Source organism: Ictidomys tridecemlineatus, chromosome 11 (assembly GCF_052094955.1).
Source record: "Ictidomys tridecemlineatus isolate mIctTri1 chromosome 11, mIctTri1.hap1, whole genome shotgun sequence".
NCBI lineage: Eukaryota > Metazoa > Chordata > Mammalia > Rodentia > Sciuridae > Ictidomys > Ictidomys tridecemlineatus.
In genome coordinates this window covers 17,608,066-17,635,557 of record NC_135487.1, presented here as the reverse complement: position 1 = coordinate 17,635,557, position 27,492 = coordinate 17,608,066, and the positions used below count along the sequence as shown (strand labels likewise).

The 27,492-nt window shown below is 50.8% G+C and overlaps 4 protein-coding genes across 4 annotated transcripts; 2 read left to right on the top strand and 2 right to left on the bottom strand.

Moving 5' to 3' along the window:
* The first annotated feature begins 1,493 nt into the window (after positions 1–1,493).
* Positions 1,494–3,749, top strand: LOC120890673 (transmembrane protein ZNF593OS). Its single transcript, XM_078025648.1, has 3 exons — positions 1,494–1,728; positions 1,990–2,172; positions 2,703–3,749. Exons 1-2 carry the CDS (start codon positions 1,684–1,686, stop codon positions 2,137–2,139), a joined length of 195 nt encoding a protein of 64 aa, XP_077881774.1. The 5' UTR covers positions 1,494–1,683; the 3' UTR covers positions 2,140–2,172; positions 2,703–3,749.
* Znf593 (zinc finger protein 593) lies at positions 2,441–3,319 on the bottom strand. Its single transcript, XM_005317635.4, has 3 exons — positions 3,120–3,319; positions 2,831–2,893; positions 2,441–2,726 (listed from the first exon to the last, which is right to left on the bottom strand). The coding sequence occupies exons 1-3, from the start codon at positions 3,317–3,319 to the stop codon at positions 2,585–2,587; spliced, it is 405 nt and encodes a 134-aa protein (XP_005317692.2). The 3' UTR covers positions 2,441–2,584.
* Positions 3,750–3,896: 147 nt separating the features above from the next.
* On the top strand, positions 3,897–8,633 carry C11H1orf232 (chromosome 11 C1orf232 homolog). Its single transcript, XM_040288149.2, has 4 exons — positions 3,897–4,827; positions 6,678–6,761; positions 6,871–6,968; positions 8,271–8,633. The coding sequence occupies exons 1-4, from the start codon at positions 4,621–4,623 to the stop codon at positions 8,566–8,568; spliced, it is 687 nt and encodes a 228-aa protein (XP_040144083.1). The 5' UTR covers positions 3,897–4,620; the 3' UTR covers positions 8,569–8,633.
* A 905-nt stretch (positions 8,634–9,538) lies between these two features.
* Fam110d (family with sequence similarity 110 member D) lies at positions 9,539–12,847 on the bottom strand. The gene is made up of 2 exons (XM_005318078.4): positions 12,609–12,847; positions 9,539–10,991 (listed from the first exon to the last, which is right to left on the bottom strand). The coding sequence occupies exon 2, from the start codon at positions 10,905–10,907 to the stop codon at positions 10,089–10,091; it is 819 nt and encodes a 272-aa protein (XP_005318135.2). The 5' UTR covers positions 10,908–10,991; positions 12,609–12,847; the 3' UTR covers positions 9,539–10,088.
* Between the last annotated feature and the right edge of the window lie 14,645 nt (positions 12,848–27,492).

The window sequence follows — 27,492 nt, the reverse complement described above, 5'->3', positions numbered from 1 at the left end:
CATGCTAAGCAAAATAAGCCCAATCCTCGAATGTTTTCTTTAATATGCGGATGCTAGTTCACAATGTGGGGGGGGGCACTAGAGAAGAATAGCATTACCTTAGATTAGGCAGAGGGAAGTAAAGCAGGAGAGGGGAGGGGATGCGGGGATAAGAAAGATAGTAGGTTCAATCCCCAGTATGTATGAGTGTGGTGTGTGTATATATATAATTTTTAAAAGATCTCTATCTTTAGTGCCCTGACACCCAGAACTTCAAAGCCTGCAGATATCCTACCTGTAGCTCACAGTCTGAATTCCAGTGGACCCAAGGAAGGCCCGTGCAGTGTAGCATGTGTGTTAGTTGTCCTCATTGAATATTTCATATCCAAATTGAGATCTCCAGTCTCTCTGGAACTTGGCCAGCTCTGAGGACCCCCTCCCACCTTCACATTTGGTATCAGCAAGAAGGGAATGGCAGCTACTTCCTTCAAGGGGAACAGATCCCCACAGGCCTTGCCTCCTTCCACTTGTGAATGAGTAGGTTCAGAATTTGTGGCCCTCCCCTCACTTCTCTGGCTTTGTCCTTTACCTACTGTCTTCCTGCCCTGTGATGTCTATGTCCCTAGGGCCATGCTATATCCTCCTTTAACATTTTTGCCTCTTTATACAACAGCCACCCCAGGACACTCTGGGTGAGCCCAGTAAACTCTAACAGAGCCTTCGTACAGGGTGGTAGACATATTTGTCTCCACCATCCTGTCATCAAATCCTTATCCTGAGTTGGCACCAGGCGGAGGTGGAGAACCCAGTCCAATTTTTTTTCTTTCTTTTTTTTGGTATTTGGAATTCAACCCAGGGGCACTTTACTTACCACTGGGCTAAATCCCAAGCCCTTTTTATTTTTTGTTTTTGAGACAGGGTCCTGCTAAATTGCTAAGGACCTCACAAAGTTGCTGAGGCTGGCCTTAAACTTAAGATCCTCCTGCCTCAGCCTCCTGAATCCCTGGGATTACAGGCATGGACTGACATGCCTCAGTTTACTATTTTAACATACTGTGGAGAGCTCAATCAATATATACAGATCTTTTTATTATTGTTCCCAAGCTGAGGATAGGGAAGTCCTTGCAGGAACTTTGTCTTGAAGGAGGTGGTGAAATGTGCCCTCCTTCCAAGGAAGAGGGCACATATGGTTGATCATATAGAAACCAAATAGAAAAGATGTACTGCTAATAAAAGAAAGACTAATAACGTACCCTGTCGCTCCTGATTGGTGGCATCTATTATCTGAGGTAGGGATAGGGTCTGGACCAGAGCTGAGGGAAACCTGCCCAGTACCTGCTCGGGCCTGGGATTCCTGAGCACTGGCAGCCAAGGCCACTCCTGCCAATCTGGCCTGGCCTCCCTGGTGAATGGGGGAGGTGCTGCTCAGGCCTGATGCTGATCTCTCCTGACAGCTGCTTCCAAGGCTGGCAGGATGGCAGTCAGTGGGGGAAGGGACCAGATTTAAAGATCCAGCGGTCCCTCCCCCTGCCAGATCGCAGCAGGCCAGTCACGGGTGAGCATCCTCTGAGGGCATGGCTTTTGTGCATATGGGAGGTCAGAGACCCTTGTACCCTCATTTCCACTTCTTGGTACCAAGAACACCACTGGTCTTCATGTTTGCTAGCATCCCTCAGGCAGCCTAGGAGATCGGTGGCTCCCACCATGCGATTTCGACGCCTGACCCCAGGCTACTTCCGGGTACTACAGGTAAGTACTCCTAACTGATGGTTTCTGGCACCACTGACCCCTTTTTCCCAACAGTTCCCCTTGATACCCCCAATAGCCAGGCTGTCACGTTCCCTGCCGCCTGACTAGCCAGAACCCAGATGGGCAGTGAAGCGAGAGGGACAGGGGTGGAATCTCCCTGGGGCGGCAATGGTGCCCGTACTGCCCTCACTCAGCTGCACCGTCCCTGCTTCTGCCTGCCTAGAAGTCTCCATCGACCCCTCAGCTACACCTTCACCCTAGATGCAGGTAGCCGGAAAGCTGAAGGCAGAGCCCCGGAGTCCGCTGGCTGGGGTTGTGGCTACGCTGCTGGCTGTCCTCGGGCTGGGCGGCTCCTGCTATGCCGTCTGGAAGATGGTGGGGCAACAGCAGCCGCCAGCACAGGCCCCATGACAAGGCTGGCCGCCTCTCACCTGGGCTTTGGAGGTGGGTGACTCAGGAGGAGACTGCAGTCTCAAAACCTCCTTTTCTAGGAATCAGTCCTTGCCCTCATTGGAAGCAGAATAGAATAAATCTTATCCTACTCCCCCACTTCACACTGCATCTGGGGTCCAGGTGAGATGCTAAGACTCCAGGAGGGAAGGGATGTAGCTTCCAAAGCTGGACCAAGTAAGGAGTAGAAGGCAGCTGAGGACTCCTAATAGGGCAGGACTTTGCAGCCAGATGTGGCCTGGAAGTTAGAATCAGAGGTAAGCACTTTGTCCAGTTCCTTTATTGGGGGAGAGGCACCCAGAGGAGGCCAAACCCAGAATCCAAAGAGATTGGCACACTCTCTCCCAGCCTAGCCCTTACACCGCTGTCCATAGGCAGCCCCGCTGCCCTGAATCCTCAGGTCTTGTCACGCAGATGTGTCCATCTCAGGGACTTCAGTGGACACTTCTGTGGGCACTGCCAGTCGCCGGGGAGGCACATAGGAACCCATGCCCGCTGCCCTCTCTGCCTCTTCCTGACTGTAGGGCTCGATGCTCAGCTGCTTCAGCCTGGGGAAAAAGAAGAACACGAGTTGGGAGCTTACCAAGTGCATGCCCAGCATGCCCTGCATGCCCCACACCCACGCATCAACACTCTTCTTACTCCTTCATACCTTTTCTTGTGGTCTTTGGATCGGAAGTGGGTCTTCAGGTTGGCAGAATCGACAAAGTACCTCCTGCAAGGAGAGGGTGAGAAGACTGAGGAGGTGATGCTTCTCAGGTACGCCTGTCTCCCTGACCCTAGCTCATTCCCCGACGCCAGGCTCCGGGGCTGGAGGGATGGATGGGAGAGGAGCTGACCCACTGGTCCAGAGAGGAGATCCTGCGTGGCCCGGCCCTCACAGCTCCCAGCCAGTACAACAGACCCTCTCTCGCCCCACGCTGGCCTCGGCCGCGACTCACCCGCAGGCCAGACAGCGATGCAGGCCGCCCCCCGGCAGGTCAGGGTCGGGCTCTGTGTTCCGGTTGGGCTTTGCCGGTGCCGGACCCTGCGGCCGCAGCTCGCGGTGAATCTCATCCAGGTCGGGTCGCCGCCGCTTAGCCTTCATCTGGCGGGCTAAGGAGTGCGCTCGGTGCGCGCCTGTGCGGCGGGAGCGACCCATGGCCAGTGACAGCGGGACAAGAAGGCCGGGAGCAGAGAGGGGGCCGCACGTGTACGCGCTTCCCTAAAGCTCAATGACGTCACGAGACGCCCGGGGGCGGGGCCGGACCTGCCCGACTGTTTCTGATGACGTCACTCGCACGGTCCGCGACTTTAGCGCCCCCAGGCGGCGGCGGACGGGCGTGACGGAGCCTGCTTTCCCACGGGCGGGAGGCCTCGCGTAGCTGGGGAGGGCGGGGAGCAACCTGCGCCTGTGGGGTTCCGGGCGGGTCCTGCTGCACTGCGCGCCCCGGCGCGGCGCCATCATCCTTTCCTGGTTCCCACACCTTAAACCCTACGGTGGAGGGTCTAAGCTTTAAGCATCTCTGGAAGGCACTGATAATGCATGTAAAACGAATAAATTAATAAATGACGAGTGATTGAGTTTGGGATCCCGGCTCCAACAAGGCTTTCCGAGATACCTGCAGCCCCTGGCAAGCCCTCACCCCTTCTCGCCTCTTCCCAGTTATTCTATTAAGTCTCTGTCCTCCGCCTGTCCGCCAGGCAAATCCAAGAGGAGGCACTGTTCCTACCCAAAGACTCCAGCACCCGGGTCTCCCGTCATTTAACTCTCTCGCAAGAGCAGACACTCACAGAAAGACCCCTATTGCTGCCTCTTTTCTCTGGGCTGGACTTCCCAGGAGAGGGCGTACAGCAAGGGCAGAGATAACTAAATGTTGTAGGCTCACAGGAGGGGCGAATGCCAGAGGGCCATTCCTCATTCATTGGGTCCTGGTGCCTACCAGACTGGCTAGAGACAACTCCACTGGACGGTGCCAGAGAAGCTCAGCAATAATTCAGGGGCTCCAGCTCTTTGGAACCTGTTGCCAGGAAACAGAGACAGAGAGGCACGTGCATCCCTAGGGAAAAGAATAAGTTTCCAGGCCGGGACAAAGAAGTGAAATGTAAGCCCAAGGTGCTGACAGGGTCCGAGGATCTTCCCACTCCTGTTCATGAAGGCTGAGTGGGGACAGAGTGGCCCTGCCAAGGACATAGCTGGTATGGGGACACCAGTGTATGTCATCAACCTAAGGACTATGCAAATAAAGAGAATTTGTCTGAAGCCATTCCAAGAGATTGACAACCTTAAAATATTCCTAAACCCAGGAAGGCGACCTCTTCAGAGAGATGTCTTTAGTATTGGTGGCCAATATGGGTCAAGACAAGAGACTACATTGACAGAAGTCAACCCCTTCTCAGACTCCTTTGGATCAGTTTCACCTGCTGGGCATTGTGCCAATTAGGGAGGTTGGTGCATCTTTAATGAAGTCACCCGATCGCTGGGACAGGCTCTTGGCCCCACCAAGTTCCCAGAGCCAGATCTACAGGTGCCCACTGAGTCACCACCTTCTGTGCCAGGGTGCCAGGCTCCTTTCCCTTGCAGCTATGAACCAGGCCTTTTGGAAAACCTACAAGTCCAAAGTGCTACAGACCCTGAGTGGGGAATCTGAGGAGGACCTGGCAGAGGAGGTGGGTACCCTTCATGCCTGCTGGGTGGGGCATGGACAGGGCAGCAGGAGGGACATAAAGAGGAGCAAGAGATGGGCTCTAAGAGAGGGAGAGGCACATTTGTACAGTAACTGTAGGCACATACAGGGATAGCAAGCAGCATGGTGCAGTCAGACGCCAGGACACCTAAGAAAACTGAGGAAGGAAAGAAGAACTGTGGCTGTGGGAGGAGTGGCCACTGTCTCCATCGACCCCAAGGGCTGTGCATAGAAGAAATTCTTCTAAGACCAGTAGGCCGTAGCCACACTCAGTATATGTGGCTTGACACAACTTTCTTTTTTTTAATTTAATTTTATTTTTTAAGAGAGAGAGAGAGAATTTTAATATTTTTTTTTTAGTTTTCGGCGGACACAACATCTTTTTTTGTATGTGGTGCTGAGGATCGAACCCGGGTCGCACGCATGCCAGGCGAGTGCGCTACCGCTTGAGCCACATCCCCAGCCCTTGACACAACTTTCTAATAAGCAGAGCTAAGCAGAAGTGGGATGGCTTGCCTTGAGAGGTAGTGAGCCCTCTGGTACTAGGGGTAGGGGTGTGGCACTTGAACTCTGAGCACTGTGTCATTGTAGCAGTGTCACATCAAAACCAAACTTACATCATGCTTTGTTCTGATTTAAAAAAAAAAAAAAAGGCTCTGCATGCCTGTAATCCCAGCTACTCGGAGGCTGAATCAGGAGAATCCCAAGAACACAAGTTCAAAACCAGCCTCAACAACTTAGCAAGGTCCTTATCAACTTAGTGAGATCCTGTCTCAAAATAAAAAATAAAGGGGGTGGCTTGGATGTGGCTCAGTGTGGTAAAACTCATCTGGGTTCAATTTCTAGTCCAAAACAAAACAAAACAGCAACAACAACAACAAAAAAAACCTCTAGGTCTCCTGGCATGATGGCGCACGCCTGTAATCCCAGCGGCTCAGGAGGCTGAGCCAGAAGGATCTCCAGTTCAAAGCCAGCTGCAGCAATGGCAAGGGGCTAAGCAACTCAGTGAGACCCTGTCTCAAAATAAATACAAAATAGGGCTGGGGATGTGGCTCAGTGGTCAAGTGCCCCTGAGTTCAATCCCCAGAACCAAAAAAAAAAAAAAAAACTATGTCTGGAAACTGTTATAAGTAGCAGTCAAACAAACAGATGTGGCAGGGACAGGAACTAGTCCTTTGGGGTGGGTATGTGTGGATAAGTGTATGTCTAGACAGGTTGGTGTCCAAAGTAGGGCCTGTGTGGAAGTCTGGGATGGGACTCCAGGAGGAAGCCCCAGTGGGGGGCTTCTGCACTGCGAATTGGATCCAGGTACCTGCAGGTGCTGGGGTTTGGGCTGGAGCACACACCTGTCAGCCTTCTGCTTGTGTGATGTGTGTGTCTGGGTGTCCGTGGGTAGGTGGAGAGGATTGTGTGCTGAGGATGGGCCTTTGTGCAGCTGTCTGCAGTTGTCCATGTGTAAGGGTGTGAGGCATGACTTCATGAGTCATGCAGGTGCCCTGTGGCACATACAGGGGAAGAGCTTCGGCCCTGTGGGGGCATGCTCGTGGCCAGCTATGTCTGTCTACATCACCATACCCTTGCCCACATGTTTCTGGGGGCATCTAGATGTGTCTGTGGGTGGGCTGTATGTGTGCTCAAGGGTGTCTGCAGGGTTTATCATACATGTGTACGTACCTGTGGACAGTCCCACGTGCCTTCACGGAGGTATGAGGTATGCAGGTGTGTGTTAAGTTCTGTGGGGTTGGGGTGCCTGTGTGTACCAGGCTGGCCATGAGAAGGGAGGTCCCACTTTCTGGGGCTTCTCTCGTGCTCTATGGGGGTTTTGTGTCTCAGAGGGAGAACCCAGCTTTAGTGGAGTCTGAGACAGCAGAACCTGCTGAGGAGGCCTTCAGTCCCGTGTCACAGCTGGCCCGCAGGGTGAGTTCTCCCTTCTTCCACCCAAACCCTGGGGAACTCCTGGAGGCTGCTGTGGAGCCCTGGGAGGCTGAGCCGGGCCCTTCCCTGACTCCCAGCCCCTCTCTCCCAGGTTCAGGGAGTCGGGGTGAAAGGCTGGCTGACAATGTCATCTCTGTTTAACAAAGAAGATGAGGACAAGCTGCTGCCACCAGAGCCCTGTGCTGACCAGTATGTGTGTGTGTGTGTGTGTGTTCGCGCGCAGTGGGCAGTTCCAGTAGGGCCTGGGGTCTCTCTGCTGTCATGTCATTTCCTTCTGATCTCTTTCTCTTTCTAACCACGGAGGGCTGGGGAGGGGCAGCTGCTGACCTTCCATTTTTCTCAGCAGGACACTCGCACAGTGTATCTGGGAGTTTGGGTTAGATCTCAGGAACTTACCAGCAGTTGGGACTGAAGTTGGAGGGTGTTTATGGGCTGTCTTTCCCCACCACTGGGGAGAGGCCATCTCCTGAGAATCCTAACTGAGAGGTCCTCTAGGTGTTTGCAACATACAAGAGAGAGTGGTTCAGAACAACCCTCATCCTCCAAGGGAACATGTGACCAACAAATTCTGGAACCCTCTTCCACAGATTGAGATTCAGGAGGCATGGGTAGTGCCCCGAGGATCTCAGGGGACTGAGAGGCACACTAGTTTGGGAATCACTGCTTTGGAAAGCCTTTGATGCTCAGGGGCAGGGGGTTGGACACAAGCCTCTTTCCCCAGCTCTGGCTCTGGCACCGGCACCCACTCCATGCCTGCCCTTTCCTCCAGCCCAGTCCACTCTCCCAGGGATTGCTTTTCTTCCCCAGGGTCCTCCTGACCCATCCATCCAACCTGCCCCAGGGCTTTCTTTCCTCTCCCCAGCTCACCCCCTCTCCCTCCTGGTCCTGGAGGCTCTTCCCAGACCTGAGGCTCCCACTTCAAGCCTCACCCCCTTCCAGGAAGCCCCTTCCCCACATCTCCCCTCTACCTCCCAAGTCCCCCTCTCCCCTAAGCTTCGGGTCTAGGATTTTCCCTTTCCTCGGGATTGCTCCACCCGTCTCTCCCAGGTCCCTAGTCGCCCCACCTTTCCTTTATCCCAGAACCAGCCTCTCTGCCCTGTCCCACCTCGATTCCCTCCAGTGGGCTCCACAAGCCCTTGCCCCCACCCCACGTCTGGGTCTCACTCCTCTTGGCCTCCTCTGACGGCTGCTCCTGGGTCCTCCGGCCCCCGCCACGTGGTCCCTTCTCACAGCCCCCCCCCTCTGCTCTCTCCAGGGATTCTGGTCTCTTCTCACCAGACCCCTGGCCTAATCCTCTGACCCCCGACCCAACCAGGCCCCTCCTTCCCAGTGCCTCCCCTTGCCCGCAGGCCCTAAGTGACTTCCTCCTGACTCCCTCTGCCCCATTGCTCGACTCGGTTCCCGCCTCTGTCCATTATTCCTTTCTGGGACCCCTGGCCTGCCCCTGGGGACCCGGCCCTCTCCTGTCGCTCACCTGCCCCTCTCCTGCAGCCCTCTGGCCGCGCAGCCCACCTCGCAGGCGGGGGCCACCGAGGCAGGGCCGCGCGGCCCGGGATTCTGGGATGCGTTCGCCAGCAGGTGGCATCAGCAGCAGACCGCGGCCGCGTCCATGCTGCGGGGCGCCGAACCCACCCCGAATGCGGACCCGGAGCCCCAGGACCAGGCCGGGGAGGAGGCCAACGAGCGCCCGGAGCCTCGGGAGGTGGACCCTGCGGCCGGCTTCAAGTGGGATTTCCTCACCAACAAACTGGCCGAGATGAGGGTGAAGGCCGTGCCCAAAGGTGACTAGCCGGCCCCCCAAACTGGGCACCCGCCCTCCGCAGCCCCCATTAAAAAAAAAAAAGTGGCCCTACACCTCGTGTGACGGCGTTTTTGTCAGGGCAACAGGAAAAGCAAAAGCTGTTTGGGGGTGGGGGGTCTCAGGCGGGGTCTAGTTGGAGATGTCCTCGCACCTCTACCCACAAAAGTGCTGGCGTAAAATGACCAGGTGGCACACGCCTGTAATTCCAGACACTTAGGAGGCTGAGGCAGGAGGATCGCAAGTTCAATGCCAGTCTCAGCAACTTAGCCAGACCCCCCTGTTTCAAAATAGAAAATAAAATAAAATTTAAAAGGTCAAGGTGGCTGGGTGACTTTTCGGGAAGCAGGGACTGGCTCCATTACTGGCTCAGCCCCATTGGGTTCAACAAACGTGGCCGGTGGTCCCTCTACTATGGAAAGGTCAGACACTAAGGAGAGAACTCACTACCGGCGGGTCCCACAAAAGGTGAAAAATTGGGACACAAAAATAGGGCCGCAGAGGGGAGCTTGGAGGAGGTGAGGCCGACTGGGGAATTCAGGAAGGCTTCCAGGAAATTTTTTAGAGATGAGTGATGAGTGTAGAGAGAGGGAAAGGACACCGAGGCCAAGGGAGGAAATGCGTGAACAAAGGCTTAGAAGTGGGAGTCTGAAAGGAAAACATGCGACCGGTGTATCCTTGAAAGAAAGGGAAGCAGTACCTGATTGTAAGGTTGCTGGCTGGCAAAATCCGGGTTTGAAGGGTCCCTCCTTGTAGCGACCACAATTTCAGATCCTCGCGTCTCAGTCGTTCTTACCCACTGACCACAAGGGGGCAGCAAAGCGTTGGGAACGAGGACTATGGGGGGCGGATCATAGGACCCCAGGTTTCTGAAACAGACGCTTCCCCGGATATTCCTAGCTCTAGTTTGGATCAACTTTGGGGTCGGTGGCAAAAATGATCGTATTAGTGTTGGTACCAATTTGATAGTAGTCAAAGCAGCTATTGTTTATTGAGCACTTTCTATATTCCAGGCACTTTGCTATTCAAATATTTTTTTATGATCTACTACTCTCTCCTCCCTTTTAAAACCAAGGGGTGCAGCTTTTGTCCAGAGAGGTTAAGTGCTTGCCCAGGGTCTCACAGTCAGCCTGGAACCCACACTCCGAAACGGATACGCTTAACCACGCAAAACTGCTCACCCTCTTCTTCAACACCTGTCCCCAATCTAAACTCACGACCCACTTAAATAACGGTTTCGATTTATTCAGTAGGTTGGCTCCCATCTCACTCCAGGCATCATCACCCCCCACACCAGCCACCAGGTCGCTGCCTCCCCTTCCGCAGCCTGCCCTGGGAAGGACTTCGGGCGCGTTTGGTCCCGCCTCCCCAAGGTTCAGAGGAGTAAACCGAGATCCAGAGGAAGGGCTCGCCCACAGGCGCCGCGCGCGTCGAGGCCGTGCGTCTCCGCGGGTGCCCAGGTGCAGCCAGCGCTCCCAGCTCCCGGGGCGTCGCCTCGGGGGCGGCTGCAGTCACACCTCGGACTCGCGCGGCGGGCCGCGGGCGCGCTGGCAGCCGTACAGCCACTGGATGACGCGCGCGTTGCGCTCCACCACCGACACCGCGGGCCGCGCGTCCCGCGCCGAGCCCGCCGCCTCCGAGCCGCCGCCACCGCCCGCAGCGTCCCGGCCGGCCGCGCCCCCGTCGCTGGATGTCCAGTCGCTGGTGTCTCCGGAGCCGGGCGGCGGCGGCGAGGTTCCGGCCTGGGGGCTGGCGTCGGCGCCCCAGCTCTGCGGGGAGAAGCGATCCGCTCCCAGCACCTCCACCAGCGCGCGCTCCAGGCCGCAGTAGTTAAAGAAACGCTCCTTCTCGGACAGGGGCAGCGAGCACGTGGGGCACAGCGCTCGCTTTCCTGCCGCCTCCGGGGCATCCTGGGGCGCGGGCCAGCCCCCTGGGGCTGCGGGTCGCTCGGTGGGACCCGGGCTGCTCGGGGCAGCGTCCCGGGGGATGCCCAGAAAGAGGCGCCGCACCAGCCCTTGGCCCTTGGCGTTCTCTTTGTTCACGGAAGCCTTGCAGTCCCGCTTCTGGCGGTAGAAGATGAGGGAGTCCGGCCTTGGCTGCCGCCTGCCACTGCCCCGACGGGCCGGTCCAGGCGTCCTGGGCGATGCAGCGGACCCTAGCTCATTGCAGGGGTGCGGGGTGAGCGGTCCTGCGGCTCCACGCAAGGCTGGCTCCTGTCGCCGCACTATCACCTGGTGTGTCTTGACGTACTTGGCTTTGTCGGCCTCCAGCCTCTCCACTGCGCTGGGGGTCCGTCCCCTGGATGGGGTGGAGGGAGAGGCCAGGAGCATCGTGGCAGAACTGGGCAGCACAGTGCCCCATAAGCCGCTAGACGTACACAGTCAGAGGAGCCAAGAGCAGTTAGCTGGGGCTTCCTGGGACCAGCAAGGAGAGAAAAATGGTCAGGAGGAGGATGTGAGATGTTCCTGTCCGCCTTCTGGCACTCCTGGGCATAGGATCAGCTAGCCACCCTTCCCCCACCCAAGTCAAGTGGGTCCATGTCCAGGGAGCAGAGGCTCAGGCTATCTCCTCTTCCTGTCCTCAGAAATATTTGATGGGGACTCTCTGGCCACCCAAAAATACATGCCTCTTTCAGAGTGCCCCAGTGTGGCCACAAGGCCATGCACTCAAACTCAGCAGACAGGACACTTGGAAAAGGAAATGGGGCTGGTCCCTGCCCAATTCCCGAAAGTGGCCTTAACCGGAAAAAATACCTCTTCCCAATCGGCAACTTTAAGCCCAAGACAAGGAGACTCCCCAGTCACAGGCTGGCTCCAGCAGGGTCCACCCTTCCCGCCCCCAAGCACCGAGGTCAGGGATATAACCACAGGGTAGGAGCCTCCAGTAATTGCAGCCAACTGCCCTGCCCAGGCCCAGCAGGGCTCTCCAGGAAGGAGAGGGAGGTGGTCCCCAGGTCATGTCAGCCAGCTACTGCCAGCCACTGTGTGCCCCTGCCAAGGGGATTCCAGAAAACCAAACTGTAAACATCCCCTTGTCCAACCCCAGCATTTCCATTTTATTGGCCAGAAAACTGGCCTAGAGAGGAGGGGGCTTGCTCCAGTTCTTCTAAGAGTTAGGGGCCTGGACTGGAACCCAGGTCTCTCGCCTTACTGTCCAGAACTGGTTCAGATAGGATCCCTCACCTATTAGAATTTCCCTGTGGGATTCAGCTTTGGTTCCTGCTACTATCAAATCAAATCATTTCCATTAGAGATGAGTCCTTTGTCTCACTAAAAAGTTCCTTCCACTAATTCTTCCTAAAGACCTACACTCACAGAAATCTGCCCTCCGGGTCCCTGCCCCCTTCTCACCCTGCGACCTCTGACCCTGCTCTTACTCCTCCACCTCCCTTGTGCTGGGAAGGGGGATGAGGAGCGATTGTAAATCAAAAGCTGACAGTTTCCTTGGCAGTTAACAGAATGGGCCACCCACATGGCTCAGCACACCCCACCTCTGTTCTCCTACTCCCCCATCCCACATTCAGCTGAGAGGGACCCATTAGTGCTGGACACTGAGGGGACCTTGGATCTGGAGGCAACAAAGGACTGTTCCTAGCCAGAGATGGGGCTCGTCTGGCAGCGAAGCTATGCTGGCAGTGTCCCCCACCTTCTCCCAAGGACTGTACTGGGCAGCAGGTCTGATTCCAAGGTCCCAGGAAGGCACTATGCTTGCCTGACCTTGTGGGTTCCCTGTGTCCCCTCCTCTTCCCAGCCCTGAGTAGGGAAGCTATAAAAAGCCCCTAAACACAAGGACCAAAATAGTCTATGTCTGGTGCCTCTTCCCTGGCTTTGATGGCTGGCCACAGACAGCCAACCCTAGAAGCCTGATGTCTGTCCTTGTCCCGTCCATTCGTTTGCTTACCTCTCCTCGTCCTGGAATTAGGGGTCCCAACCCAACTGGAGGCTTTACTCTGGACGGGGCCAGCTTCTAGGCTCAGCGGCCAGGTGCCAGCCTCCCTGCCCACCCCAGCCCCGGGCTCAGGATGCACTCACCTCTGCGTGGGGAGGCTGAATTGCCAGGGTCCCTGAGCAGTTCCAGACTGAGGGCAGGAGGGACAGCAGGGACTGGAAGTAAGTTTGGTGGCAGCCAAACCTCACTCTCCACAGGAAAAGCTGAGAGAGCCTCCACCTCCCCAGATTAACCCTTTCTGACCCAGAGCCTGGCCTCAGTTAACTCCTTCCTGATCACAGCCTCGGTGCTGAAGGGACCAGTGAACCAGGTCCAGCTCCTGTGTTTCATGATGGGCAGACAGACCCTGCTAGGGTAAGTGGTTGACCATGGAGGCAGTGTGAACTTGGGACTCTGCCAGGACCCCAAACAAGATCTCCTGATCCCCAGGCTCCCTCCAGAGGCCTGGAGTGAGGGTGCAGCTCATGTGGGCCCCTCCGCTGGGCCTCAGCAGTGGCTCTCATTGAAGGGAAGCAGAACAGGGTTCTATTTTCCCCTTTGTGTCAGGCTCAGGCTTTTTCTTGACTGGGTGTTGGTTGGTAGCAAGTCTGCTTTCCTCAGGGCTGAGTCCAGGAATCCGCAGCTAAGGGTGAGGGCAGTAGTGCTGCAGATGTGCAGGGCTGGGGAGTGGAGTGTCCCAGCAAGATTTGGCAGAGTGTCACCCAGGGGAGGCTTCTGGGCCAACCCTCTGTCCTTTGGCTTCCATTCTCCTCTTGTCCCACTCGGGGACTCCTAGGGTTGAGACAATCTCTTCTCTGATGCCTCTTATCTCAAGAAGTTCTAACTTCATGGGAGCTCCTTCTCCCCAGCAGGGAGACTCTCCAGCACCCAGAGCTGTAACACCAGTGAGGTCCTGCCCACCTCTAGCCCCCCTCCCTCTCTTCTTGAATTCTTTTTTTTTTTTTTTTTTGAGGGTTGCTAGGGAGCAAATCCTGGGGTGTTTTAACTCTGAGCTACATCCCCAGCCCTTTTTATTTTTTATTTTGAGACAAGGCCTCGCTAAGTTGTGGAGGCTGACCTCAAATTTGCCATCCTCCTGTCTCAGCCTCCAGAGTATTGACTGGCTCTTCTAGCACTTCTATCTCTCTCTCTCTCTCTCTCTATCTATCTATTTATTGTGATACTGGGAATTGAATCCAGGGGTGCTCTGCACTGCCGCAGTCTGGCTGGGCACAAATAACCGGGAGGTCGCGAGCCACTTGTAGGTTCAAAACAGGAACTACTTTATGGCGAGAACCCCAGGGGAACTCAACAGGAACTCCGAGAGAACTCAAAAGTAGCGGGCACCCCGGGGTAGCAGGAGCCGCCTTATTGCTGGACAGCAGAGGTTCATATACACAACTGAATACACAGCTTGTTTCAAATTAGCATCATCCAGTTACAGCAATCAGTCATTATCTTAATAATTATACACAGCTTAACTTAATTATCATCATCTTAATGGCTCACTGGCGTTATTTCTCAACCACTGTTTCTGGCAAAATGCCAGGCGCCATCTTGACTTGGTGGCTCTCAACGCTGCACAGAACTAAATTCCCAGTCTTGTTTATTTATTTAGAGATAGGGTCCCACTAAATTGCCCAGGCTGATCTCAAAATTGAGATCCTCAGCCAGGCCTGGTGGTGCATGCCTGAAATCCCAGTGGGCTCCTGAGGCTGAGGCAGGAGAATTATGGGTTCAAAGTCAGTCTCAGCAATTTAGCAAGGCACCTAGCAACTCAGCAAGACCCTGTCTCTAAATAAAATATAAAAAAAGGGCTGGGGATGTGGCTCAGTGGTTAAGCACCCCTGGGTTCAATCCTCAATACCAAAACAAAAAAACAAACAAACAAACAAAAAAACTTTGAGAACCTCCTCCCTCAGCTTCCAGAGTTGCAGGAATTAAGACTGCACCTGGCTGTGCAGGACATTTCTGAATTGTGTTGTTAACTTTGTGGAGTGGGTTTTATTATTTCTCCCATTTACAGCTTAAGAGACTGAAACTTGGAGAGATTGAATAACTTACCCGAGCTCACACACCAAGGAGTAGTAGCTAACTTTTACTAGGAGATTAGTACATGCTGGGAGGTCTTCTAAAGACTTCACACGATGATTAAAATATTTAATCTTCCAAATAATTCAGTGAAGTGGTTTCTTGATACCGGCAGCCCCTGGTATGGGCGTGAAGGGGTTAAGCCCTGGGAAGCTGGGCAGGGCCCAGCTGGGAAGCTGTCAATGGCAGGAAACCTGGCCTGCCCGCATCCCTTTGGTCTTAAAGGAGCATCCGGGTTGGGTGGAAAGCAGGAGGTGGGGGCTCGCTGCTCTGTTCTGGGGATCAGGATGGATGCTAGACTTCAGAAAGAGGGAGGGGGGGCACTACAGGTGCTGCCCAGACAGAGTGACTCCCTCGGTGAGTTAGAAGTGGCTGGCCACCCTCAGGAGTGCTGTCAGAGAGGAGAGATGACAGCCCTGCTCTGGGAGCCCCCCAGGCCCAGGGCAGTGACACCACTCTGCCCTTGGGAGCCCCCAGAGCTGGGTGAGGGGGGCTCCAGAATCTTGCTCTCGGCACCTGTCCCAAAAAGCCAGTGGACAAGTCCTGAGGGACAAGCAGACCCCGGGCCACACAGGCAGAGACCTGGGGGAGAGGTCAAGCGGAAGGGGCCTTCTGGGGGAGGTGCTCTGAAAGAGTCCCTGGGGGGCGGAGAGGAGGGGCAGGTTGAGAGGAGGTGGCGGTCGGTCTGTCCCGTCTGCCTGTCTCTCAGCAGCCACACTTGCTGTGAGCAGGGTCATTTCTCTCTCTGGTCATGGGTCCCCAGGGAGATCCCTTAAAGTGGCTCCTTCCGGCCCTAGAGCTGGGACTAGGAGGTTGGGGGGGTGTGAGGGGGAGGCCACGTCTGGGGGGATGTTTCCTTCCTATTTCCGACCTCATTCCCGGCACCTTGGTGGGTTGGGAATGGGCCAGAGTCAGTCAGCTCCTTTTAGGAGGGAGGAGGATGGAGAAGCAGAATGATGAGAAAGGTCCGGAAGGCCCCCAGACCCCACGCTCACATTGTCCCAGAGGGATCCGTGTCCCCTCCCTCACCAGGCCACAGCCACTCACACCTCAGTCCTGCCCTTGATTCCAATCCTGGCCTCCCACTCACCTACTGTGTGGCCTCTGGCAGGAGTTTAACCTCTCTGGGGGTCCTTTCATGTCAATGGGAACGGTGGGACTTTGCTCTGCTGTGGTAGGCGGAGGCCAAGCAGTGGGGACCGAGAAAGCGCCCTGCAATCCTCCGTGGACCTGACCCTCCCTGGCCCTCCCACACCTTCCTGGCATCCCTGGCCTGGATCTTTCCCCCCAGCTCACAGCTTGGCTCTCAGCTGCTAGCAGCACATCACTAGGGCTACCTGCCAGGCGCTGGGGTCAGCAGCTGGGCCAGACGTGACTGCCCTCAGGAGCTCGGCAGCTCAGCAGCCTCCTGAGGGAGGGGTCACAATTGAGGGGCGATGGGGCTGGAGACAGATGAACAAAGCCGATGACCCGGGGAGGGAATTGGTTCTGCCAGGGGCGGGTGGAAGCTTCAAAGAGGAGGGGATCTGGGCTGGGCCTGGAGGGGATTTCTGAGGAGTTGGGGGTGGGGAGTCTGGGAGGGTCGCTGGAGGAGAGGACAGCTGGAGCCAGGGTCTCAGCGTGGGCACAAGCTAGGGAGGGGTTGCATAGGGGTGGGGAAGGTTCCAGAGGACTTAGAGAGAAGCTGAGGTCCACGGAGGGGAGAGGCCCGCCACGAGAGGCCCCTTGCTGGGCTGGCCTCCTTTAGACCCACGGAGATTAGACAGCAGCTCGGCTCTAATTCAGGCTTTCCGTTTTGGGAAAGAATCTCAGCCACAACAATAGCCTGGCTCCAGCGCCGGTCCCCTCCAAGGGGCGTGACTCTGAGCAAAGCCAGGCCTCCGGCACCTACCGCTGGGACTCACGGGAATGAATAGAGGGACAGCAGGCGAAGATGCCATTTAACTTTTGCTTGTGACCACCCCCGTGTTGCTAGTGAACACTGTGCTTTCACAGAGCTCGTCACCTGGCGTTAGGACCACAAAACCCAAAACAACCACATTTACGGTCTATATGCTAGTCACCCTGTTAAGGTGCTTTGCACTCAGTACTCCCATCACTTCTTACAAAACCTCTGTGAAATGGATGCTGTTATTATTCCTTTCCCACCCCCCCCCCCTGCACTGAGGATCAAACCCAGGACCATTCGCATGCTAAGTTAACATTGTACTGAAACCGGAGATCAGACTAGATTCCCTGCTTCGACAATTTTATTCTGGGTTTTTGTTTCGCAAAATTTGAAGAATAAAATCTGCAGATAATCATGGAAGGGGAGAGTACATGCAGTAGGCAGTAGGTATTACTACTATTATCATCATCATCATCATCATCTTGGTACCAGGGATTGAACTCAGGAACACTCAACTACTGAGCCACATCCCCAGCCCTATTTTATTTTTTATTTAGAGACAGGGTCTCACTGAGTTGCTTAGCGCCTCCCTAAATTGCTGAGGCTGGCTTTGAACTCGCGATCCGCCCGATCCTCCTGTCTCTAGCCTCTCAAACTCCTAGGATTACAGGTGTGCGACATGGCTGCCCGGCTCAGTAGGTTTTGTTTGAACAGAAAAGAGAATCCTGCCGTGGGGGAGGGGGCCTGGTAGCAGAAAAACCCATTTGGTGTGTCACCTTAGGAGTTTATGAAGTACAATTCTGGGTAATGTTTGGAGGAAAATACTGAAGCTTTCAGTAAAACAGCACCAAAGTCATTGATCAAAATCTATGTTAAACAGGCATTGAAAAAGCCGTAAGGCTGTCGCCTTCCTATACATTTTATCGGGTTCATCCCCACTTCCCGTTTTCCCACCTCTGGGACAAAGGAGCAGGCGGAGGCGAGGCGGTCTCACGGGTGAGCCTCAAGGTCTTTTACAGAGGAAATCAGCCTGCAGGGCGCTCATGAGTATTTCTTCCAGTTGCCCGCTACTCGGTTTCTGCATTTGAACAGGAGCCCAGAGTGCGCCCCAGTCATTCTTCTCCTCCACCCTAGAACTACACCCCCAGCACTGGAATCCCAGGGGAAACCTGCGGGCTGTCTTTGGGGCAGGCAGGGCTGTCGTTGCTACCTGCCGGCAGCCTGCTTGCCCTGTCCTCTCTGTGGAAATTCAAGTGCTCTGGGTTGAAGCTATAACTGAAATGAGGGCAGCCCCGGTTACTCCCTTTGATCCCATCCTCCTCATCAACACTACGGCGGCCCCATGTTCCTCACCTCTCTCTCCATCCCCACCACCTCTGCCCCCTACTAAGGTGCCTGTAGGGTGGGTACAAAGCAACATCCAGGTGAAAGACCCTAGCCCAGTCAGCCTAGTTACCTAAGGCCAAGATATGAAACCAAGATACCAGACAGGCCATAAACAGGTTCAGGCGCCAGGCATGCTCTCCGGACAACCGGTGGAAGAACAGAGCACCCGAATCCTGAGGCATGAATGAATAAACCGGAACAGATAAGCAGGAACAGAAAGAATAGAATGCAGACCTGTGGTTTTTGGAATGCAGACCTGTACCCCCTAGGTGGCCTATATGCTAGATTTAAACAAACCAATAAGAAACCTGTTGCTTCCCGCGCCCGCGAAACCTGTCCCAAACCCTATAAAAATCTCTGTATCCCCAAGCCCGGTGTGCCAGTTCACCAAAGCTCCGGCTGAGGTTCTGCTGGGCACCCGCAGGCGCCTGTGTCCCAATAAACCAACCTCTTGCTTTTGCAGCCAGTGTTTCGTGTGATTCTCCTTGGACAGGGATACGGGGGTCTTTCATTGGACGGGGGTCTTTCATTGGAGGTCCCACCGAGATAGCCCCCCCCCATCCGGATCCCTGCCCTAGGACCACCGGCATCACTGGGAGGTAAGCTGGCCAGCTCATGTCGTGTTTGTCGTGTTGTCTGGTGTCACTTCTATGTCTGTAATGTTTGTAACTCTTGGCTGATACTTTGTTTCTATGCGCTGCATTTGTACGATTACGCGTAGTCGCTTTGTATTTTGGGCAGCTTGAGAAGGAGTTGACGAACTCGGACTTCTCCCCTGCCACCTCGGGAGACGTCCCGGGGAGCACTTTGTAGGCAGCAGCGAAGCTCCTGCTTCGCCTAAGCCATTTGGTCTTTGTAGGCAGCGGCGGGGCTTCTGCTCCGCCTAAGCCATTTGTTTTGAATTTGGGCGGCGCTCTTTCTATTCGATCTGATTGTAGTGTTATTGTGATTATTGTGTTATTGTTTCCGTCTCTGTATTCTATCTCCTCATCTAAAATTAACATGGGGCAATCAATCACAACCCCTTTTGAGTCTCACCTTCAACCATTGGCAGGACGTCCGGAATCGGGCAGATAACCTCTCGGTAGAAGTCAAGAAGAAAAAATGGATAACACTTTGTACTGCAGAATGGCCAACACTCAATGTGGGTTGGCCAAAAGAAGGTACATTTAACCTAGATCTTATATTACAGGTGTAGTCCCAGGTTTTCATCCAAGGTCCTCAGGGACACTCTGACCCTACATCGTTACCCCACCCCCACCCTATCAGCCCCAACCCGTACCAGCTCCTGATTCCATCCAGGTTTCCTCGGAGGAAGAAGAAGAACAAGTAGATCCAGCCACCAATAACCCTCCGGGTCCATCCCCCATGGTCAGGAGACGTCCCCAGCCCCTTTCTGTGTTCTGAGTGGATTGCCTGTAGTAAAGTATTCTGTGAAGTATTTGGTAAAGTATTTTGTAGCTGATGGATCCGCGATCCGCCTGAGTTTCTGGGTAGCAATCCACGACGCGCTGCGAATTCTGTGGCCGCGCTGCGAATTCTGTGTTTTATGTTTTTGTTTCTGTTGTCCTGTCTGTCTCCACCCCAACACCCTGGCAAGAGAACTAATCTCCCAATCTGGGGTTGTCAGACCCAATCCGAGGGGGATGCTCTCCCAATCTGATTGTCTGAAGGGAAGGCCCCAGTCGGCTTGGGGCCAGCACCCATTTTCATTTTTTTGACAATCTGAAACGGGAATCTATGTCTTTGTGTGTGTCTCTGTGTGTCTTTTTGTCTGTGTCTCTGTTAAGTGCAATGGTGAGCACTCTGGACTCTGAATCCAGTTAAGTGTGATGGCATTGTTTTACTTTGAACCGATGCAGAGTCCCAAATTCTAATCTGCCTTAGAGGTGTGGAGATAATTTTAGCTAGATTTTAATCTAAATTGTAAGCAAGATTAGGGAAGCAGTGTTTTCTTTTCTTCCCATAGTTGGCCTGAGTACACCCGCTGCAGTTAAGGAATGCCTGCTGGGGATCTAAGAACTTTGATATCTTGCTTTAACTTTTCTCAAAACCCGGTCCTCATTATTAAATTGGCATTAATTGGCTTTGGGGATGGGAGCTGAACTTTCAGTCATAAATTCTGTCCCAGACGGGGATTCCACACCGAGGTAAGTGCACACACCCCATGTCTGTTTGAGATGCATCTTTCTCTCTCTCTTTCTTTTTTTTTTTTTTTTTTTTTTTTAAAGAGAGAGTGAGAGAGGAGAGAGAGAGAGAGAGAGAGAATTTTTTTAATATTTATTTTTCAGTTCTCGGCGGACACAACATCTTTGTTGGTATGTGGTGCTGAGGATCGAACCCGGGTCGCACGCATGCCAGACGAGTGCGCTACCGCTTGAGCCACATCCCCAGCCCCTCTCTCTCTTTCTTTCTGGAGGTAAGGTGGGCACCCGACGGCTACTTAAACGCAACTAGTGCAGCCGCCACTCTACAAGACTCGGGTGAGAGGTTTCTCGGCCTAGGCAGCTCTCAATCACCTGTTCGGTACAGAGCAGGCATGTTGGGTTCTGCCAAAGCCGCTTCCAAAACTTTTCTTTCTGGGCCTGGAGAGCAATTGGCGTGAGTACACAGTGTCCCTAATCCCGATCTGCCTCGGATGCGTGGAGGTGGAGGAAGGAGTTTGGAACAACTGCGGAATCCCGGTCTGGGCTACTCTCAGACGTTTCCAAAGGTTCCTTTCTCTTGAGCCCTCTCCCGACAGCCCTCAGGGGTATCTAGGGTGATCAGTAGATGAATGGCACTGAGGGAAAGCCCCAATCACATTTGCCTCCGTATGGGCCGGCAACACTCCCAACCCCGCATCCATTCCTCCTGGATGCTCCCCTTCCTTCGCAGGTCAGAAATGTTAGCAATTCTCAAGAGAAAAATTTGGGCCGATCAAAGTACATACACCCTTCCCCCTTTAAGACCTAAAGCAGATTAAAAACTGACTCTACTGGAAGGTTAGGAGATAAACCAGATTGCCTGGAATTGGATCTATTCAAAGGAGCTAATCTTGCAAGTGAAAGGGGAAACTGAGGAATTCCCAGCAGCTGCCAGAGCCTTTTTTTGCTTTAGGGAAATTTCCTCATTCTTTCTCTGCACTGTAAAGATTACTCCACCTAAATGCAGTAAAGTCAGTCACACTGAGACCCTATGTGAGAACATCTGGTCCACTCATGGGAAATCTAAGGTGCCACTGATAGGAGTCATAATTAAATGAAGGTTCAAAACCTGGAGAGATATTTTCTTATCTGGTCTGTTTTAAAGGTTATAGATTGTTTCTTGGGGATGATTTTGGCTAAATGTGCTTTTTTGTAACAATCTGGTATCTGAATGGGTTTCTGAAGCATTGCACAATCTTGCAGTTAAAAGTTGGGTTTAAGTAATTGTTTAGTTTAAGACTTCAGATAATTCATACCAGAGAACTTAAATACTTAGGATAAAAAATTAAAAGAACTCTACTTCCAAGTTGGCAAGTAACTCCCAATCATTCAGTTATATTTTTTTATCAATCTTTGAAGTAGGTAGCCTAAGGAGATTTCACTAGGTATACAGTGCATTGATTTGGGCAAGGATAGTAAATTATGATTTGGTATCTGTTTCTCTCAGTGTGTAAGATTTTAAAAAATGTTAGATTAAAACGTTGGTCTGGCTTATTGAAATGACATTTATTAGCAACAGTCTTGGAAATTTTCAAAGCTTAATTTTAGATATACATGGTAGTGTGTGGATTTTTTTTTTTTTCCCGGTGATTTAATGTAACTTAATACTACTTTAGGAACTTCAGAACAAAGAAAGTAGCTTAATGATCCTGAAGGAACTTCTTCTGATGGTGGCTTTTATATTATCAAGAAAGATCCTATTTTCAGTTTTGTGTGAGCAAGTTTTTCTAGTGTAGGAAGATAAATTGTGACTTATGGTTAAAATGCCTTAGGCATAAAGTTTCTGCTCAAGAATTCCGGTTTTCCCAGTTCCTTCCAGACCTCAGCCAGGGCTCAAGCTGATATGCAAACAGAAGCAGCTTGGAGCTCAGGCCCAAGAAAAAAAAAAAAAAGTAAAGGTGTCTTTTACCTGAACTCAAACTAGATTAAACCAAAGAGTAAATTGTATGGCATTTACTAATTACTGGCCGGTCAATTTTTTAGGATTTTTGTTTTTTTTCTTAGATTCTGTATTTTTATTTTTTTCTTTGAGCTCATGATTTTGTTCCTACAGACAAGTTAATGTTTTTCTGATAAGTTCTATTTTTGATCAACTGAAGTTTTTTTAACATTGCAATGAGATTTCACCTGAGAAAGCTGCAAGGCCTTCACCATTGTGTTATGTGTTACACTTGTGTTACGTGTTGTATGTCGGTATGTCTGTATGTGTATATGTCCATATATCCTGCAGTGATATAACAATTGACAGATGAGGAGCGCTCATGAAAATTTTTTTTTAAAAAATGGATCCAAATATCTTTGATTCACGTGATTCAAATGGTTCAATTTAAATTGGGTAAACAGATGAAAGTAAAGATGTCTTTAAAATTAAGCTTATAAGTTTTTCTAGGTGTTCAAAAAGGCCCTAATAAAATGTTGATGTCTATGAAATAATCTGCTTAGATTCAAAGGTTTACAGGTATTGTTTCAAAATGTGAACAGAAGGAGGTTAACAAATAAAAAAGAAAAACTAGAAGGTTCTAGGTATGGATTTAATAGAGGGAAAGTGTGTTTCTGGATAGGAGTTTAAGTAAGTGATAAAGAAGGTCTGTGCAAGTTGGTTATAAGTGTAAGTTTTTGAGCAAAGTAATCTTAAAGAAATTAAACAGCTGGTTAAACAAGTGCTGTTGTTTTAGAGAATTGTGCTATGTTATTTCTTTAAAAGCTAAATTTGGTTAATATAAAATCATCAATGTAATTATGGTGTTATTAATGTGTTCATATCTTCCAGGTATACAAATCTGTAAGGTAGAAGCTTTAGAAAGAGCATTATATCAACCTGGTATTCTAAAACTGTATGGTAATTTTAGGCTTAAAAGAAAAACATGTTGGAAATTTATTTATATCATTTGTGTTCTATAACTGGACTTGTTATCAATAAGTTATGTGATGTTCCATGTTACTTTTTACACTGAGATACAATTTAGATGTATTTTTAAGTTAATGAGAGCCTAATCTAATCTATGTAAAGGTTTTATTGCAAAACAAAAGTACTTTGCTACTTCTCTACAAAAAGTTAAAAGCTTTCAGCTTTTCTTTAATTCATGTTTTAGATGTGATATTATATTGTGTTAGCTAATATTCATGTAAATTTGAGCAACAATTTATGTAAGCTTTGTAAAATGATGTCTAAAAAGCAAAGATCAGCTTCAGAATTTAAGACTTATGATGAGCCCCACCTCACTTGGGATAAGGCTGTATGTCCCATCTCATGTGAAAGTGACCATGAAAGAAGTAGGCCAGATTTCAGTGCATTTAAGGTTGTGTCAAAAGTTGGTTTTTGTCACGATTGCCAGGACCTCAAACAGGGGATTATAATGTATAACTCTGCCAGAATTCAAGGTAGCTAGTATATGAACTAAATGTTTTTACTCTTGATAATTTTATCTTGTAGTTTTCTTATAAATGGCTTAAAGATTGCCTGTTAATGTTTTGCAGAGGTACTGATTTAAGAACACACAACCTGGGTTGATTTAAGATAATGAGTTATCACCTACAGGATAGAGAGATAGGTACTAAAGCCCAGTACTTAGTATAAGGCTGTTGAAACTTATTTGCTAGATGTTTAAGATTAAGTTTTAAAATTAAAGCTAAATTAAAGGGCCAAGAAAACCAATATTTGGCTCTTGCCCTCTGAGTCAGTCTAAATCAGGGATAGGGGACTTCTCCAAAGGGCTTTGCAACTCTAGGCCACATAACCTCCTGATCAGGGAGATTAATGAGACCAGTGGAGGACAGAAAGCCAATCAGTGCATTTGCTGTGAAGAGGAGGGTCATCAGGAAAGGGAGACATCCCTGATGCTTCCGAGGGAAGCCACGAGGTCAAGCAAGGCCTGGACCCATCCTAGCGCAAATGGCACTAGCAGAACTGAGAAGCTGCTGTGAAGTTCCCGAGGACTCCCAGGAGGCTGACTGTTAACAATAGGTAGAAACAGAAGTCAGTTTGACTTGCTTCATCTTAAACACTTAGCAAAGACAGTCAAAGCCAAAAACACAGCTGTTTCTGGGCATTTTAAATGATAATAATAGTTAAATGTAACCTCCACAATAAGTAAACTGGAGGCTGCAAAAGAGACTCTTAGGTAGGAATGCCTGATAACTGTCAAAGGGACTGCTAGAGTAGTTTTAGTCTAAGGCCTTTATTTCTAACCAACACAGGTAGGCTTGATGTTTGCTAGTATGGTTATCCAGCCCTAAGTAACAGAATTAAAGATTTCTCTATTAGACACAGGTCATACTAGTAAAAGGATCTTGCAAGATCAGATGATATTAAATTATTAAACTATATCTTAAGGGAAGGACAACTGTAACCCTAAAAGTTAAATGTTGTGTTTACATCCTGATAATTCTGGCAATGTGACAAATATCCTTAAAGATTTATATGCTCAGATAGAAGCCATGTCCTCAGCAACTTTATCATGGAAACAATATCTTAGCTTCTGGTTCTTGGTACTTCCTGGTGGAAAACATTGTTAGTCTTTGTCTTTGCCATCATACTCATTGGCATATTCCTGTGCTATGGGATTTATTGGTGCATCAATATGGTTCCAGTACTAATGAATTCTTGTTTCTCTTATAGACCACCCATCACTCAAATGGCCCTCCAGCCTATCATGGACCACTCGATAGACCCGATTTTTAAAGGGGACTCCAAACTGCTTGCCCCGACATCGCCCCTTTTTGTCAGCCTGAAGAAGCCAGAAAGATCTTCGCCCCCTTTCCTTACAGCAGTAAGGAGTTCCCAAATTAGAGGGGGGAATGAAGCCAGATTTAAAGTTAGGTAGTCAGTGTAGTTAGGTAAATCGGGTCTAATATCGAGTGAAATCTAAAATGGAGGCCATGCTGGGAATGACTCAGGGAAAACACAGGTCAATGGATATAAGATTCTATCCATGATAAAGAAAAAGGGGGGAATGAAAGACCCTAGCCCAGTCAGCCTAGTTACCTAAGGCCAAGATATGAAACCAAGATACCAGACAGGCCATAAACAGGTTCAGGCGCCAGGCATGCTCTCCGGACAACCGGTGGAAGAACAGAGCACCCGAATCCTGAGGCATGAATGAATAAACCGGAACAGATAAGCAGGAACAGAAAGAATAGAATGCAGACCTGTGGTTTTTGGAATGCAGACCTGTACCCCCTAGGTGGCCTATATGCTAGATTTAAACAAACCAATAAGAAACCTGTTGCTTCCCGCGCCCGCGAAACCTGTCCCAAACCCTATAAAAATCTCTGTATCCCCAAGCCCGGTGTGCCAGTTCACCAAAGCTCCGGCTGAGGTTCTGCTGGGCACCCGCAGGCGCCTGTGTCCCAATAAACCAACCTCTTGCTTTTGCAGCCAGTGTTTCGTGTGATTCTCCTTGGACAGGGATACGGGGGTCTTTCATTGGACGGGGGTCTTTCACAGGCTTTACTAAGAAAAGTAGGGGAGCACATGGAAAAGAAATGGGGTTTCTCTTAGTGAGCTGACAAGAAATCTATCCTCCCACCTTGACCAATGCACTTCATAATGGCAACATTAAAAGATGTTTTAAGCTGGGTGCAGTGGGGGCACCCTGTAATTCCACTAGGCAACATGCTTCAACATTTAAATGGAGTATTCATGACAAATGATCATCAACACACAACACATTGCACCACATACGTCATGTTTTTGTATTTCAGTAGGGGGGATCAAATCCAAGACTATTCTATCCCTGAGCTATATCTCTAGATCTTTTTATTTTTGGAAATGTCTTGCTACATTGCTGAGGCTGGCCTTGAACTTTCGATCCTCCTGCCTCCGCCTCCCCAATCACTGGGATTACAGGTGTGTGCCACAATGCTGGACCCACCCGTCTTAGATGACAATTTTCACCATCTTATAAAGCAAAACTTGAAGAACTGGCCTCATGCTTTGCCCACATCATGCTTAGCCTTCATTTACAAATCTACAAGTAAAAGACATTGTTTAATAGTGCAGAGTGTCCCTCAGTCATCCTTTGCCACTATTGAAAACACCATACTACAGGTTGGAACAAAAAGTGAAGCAAGAAAGGTACCAGTAGCACTGCCAGGAAAGCTTCTTCCTCTGCAGGAATCTACGCCTTTACCTGTGTCTGCTGGGGAGGAAGGATTGATGGCTCTTAAGGCAACTTTTCTCTTAACTAAGTGCCTTCACCCCAGTCTTCCTCACACTCCAAGAGGTGTCATCTCCCACATTAGCAGCAGCACATTCAGAGGCAGAGTGGTTTGTTTCCAGGGCATTGGAAAGAGAGCGGAGAAGTGTTTGTTTCCTCGGATTGAAAGGTGATGGCTGTGAGAACAGAAGTTGAGAGTCCCAGCTGAAGCAGTGCAGAGTCAAGCACTGGGTTCCAAATGACAGATGCCTGTGGGATTTCCCACCCTGCCCTCCAATTTCCCCCACCCTCCCCGACTCCATGCTGGGGACAGCACCCAGGACTTTGCACATGCTAGGCAAGAGCTTCACTGCTGAGCCACACCCCCAGTCTTGGGATCCTCAATGAATTATTTTGGGGGTCCTATTCATATATGAGCTTATTTATTTATTTTTGGTACCATGGATTGAACTCAGGGGCACTCAACCACTGAGTCACATCTCCAGCTCTGTTTTTATATATATATATATATATATATTTTTTTTTTTTTTTTTTTAAACTGTGATGTCTTGCTAAATTGCTTAGGGCTTCTCAAATTGGCTGAGCCTGCCTTCGAACTCACAATCCTCCTGCTTTAGCTTCCTGAGTTGCTGGGATTACAGATGTGCAACAGACCAGATGAGGCCCTTTCAAGGGTAGGGCCCCTTTAGGGAGATGTTGGATCACATTGACCATGCCCAGCCATGGGAACTTATTCTTTTATACCTGAAGAGGGTAATTTCCAGAAAAGGTGAAGGTTGAGAGCCGGACAGACACGCCAAAGTGTCTGTCACATTAAAGTGCACATTAAAACCACCTAATACTCTAATACTCTACAGTGTATAACTAATACTTTACTATAGTGGGCCGGTGGGCAGCTCAGTGGTACAGCACACAAGGCCCTGGGTTCAATCCCCAGCCCCATATAGAGATAAATAATTTACCACTGGATTATAATTCTCACTTTCTCCACTGTCATTGTCAACTTCTCTGCCCTTCCTAGCCCTGAGCACACACGGGTGGGGTTAGCCATTCAGCAATTATTCACCTTTCCTCTGGTTTTCTTGCTCTGATCTTGGTCACCTTTTTGCTGCTGTCAGTCCCTGAATGGGGTAACCTCGTTCAGGGTGGGTGCTTGACCTAGACTAGTGTCCAAAACCTTAGCACATTTCTCTTGCTGCTATTGCTTTTAAGGATTGGCCATATAATTCTGTTACTCAATTTTTGTTAATAAGATTTTTTTTTTTTTTGTACTAGGGTT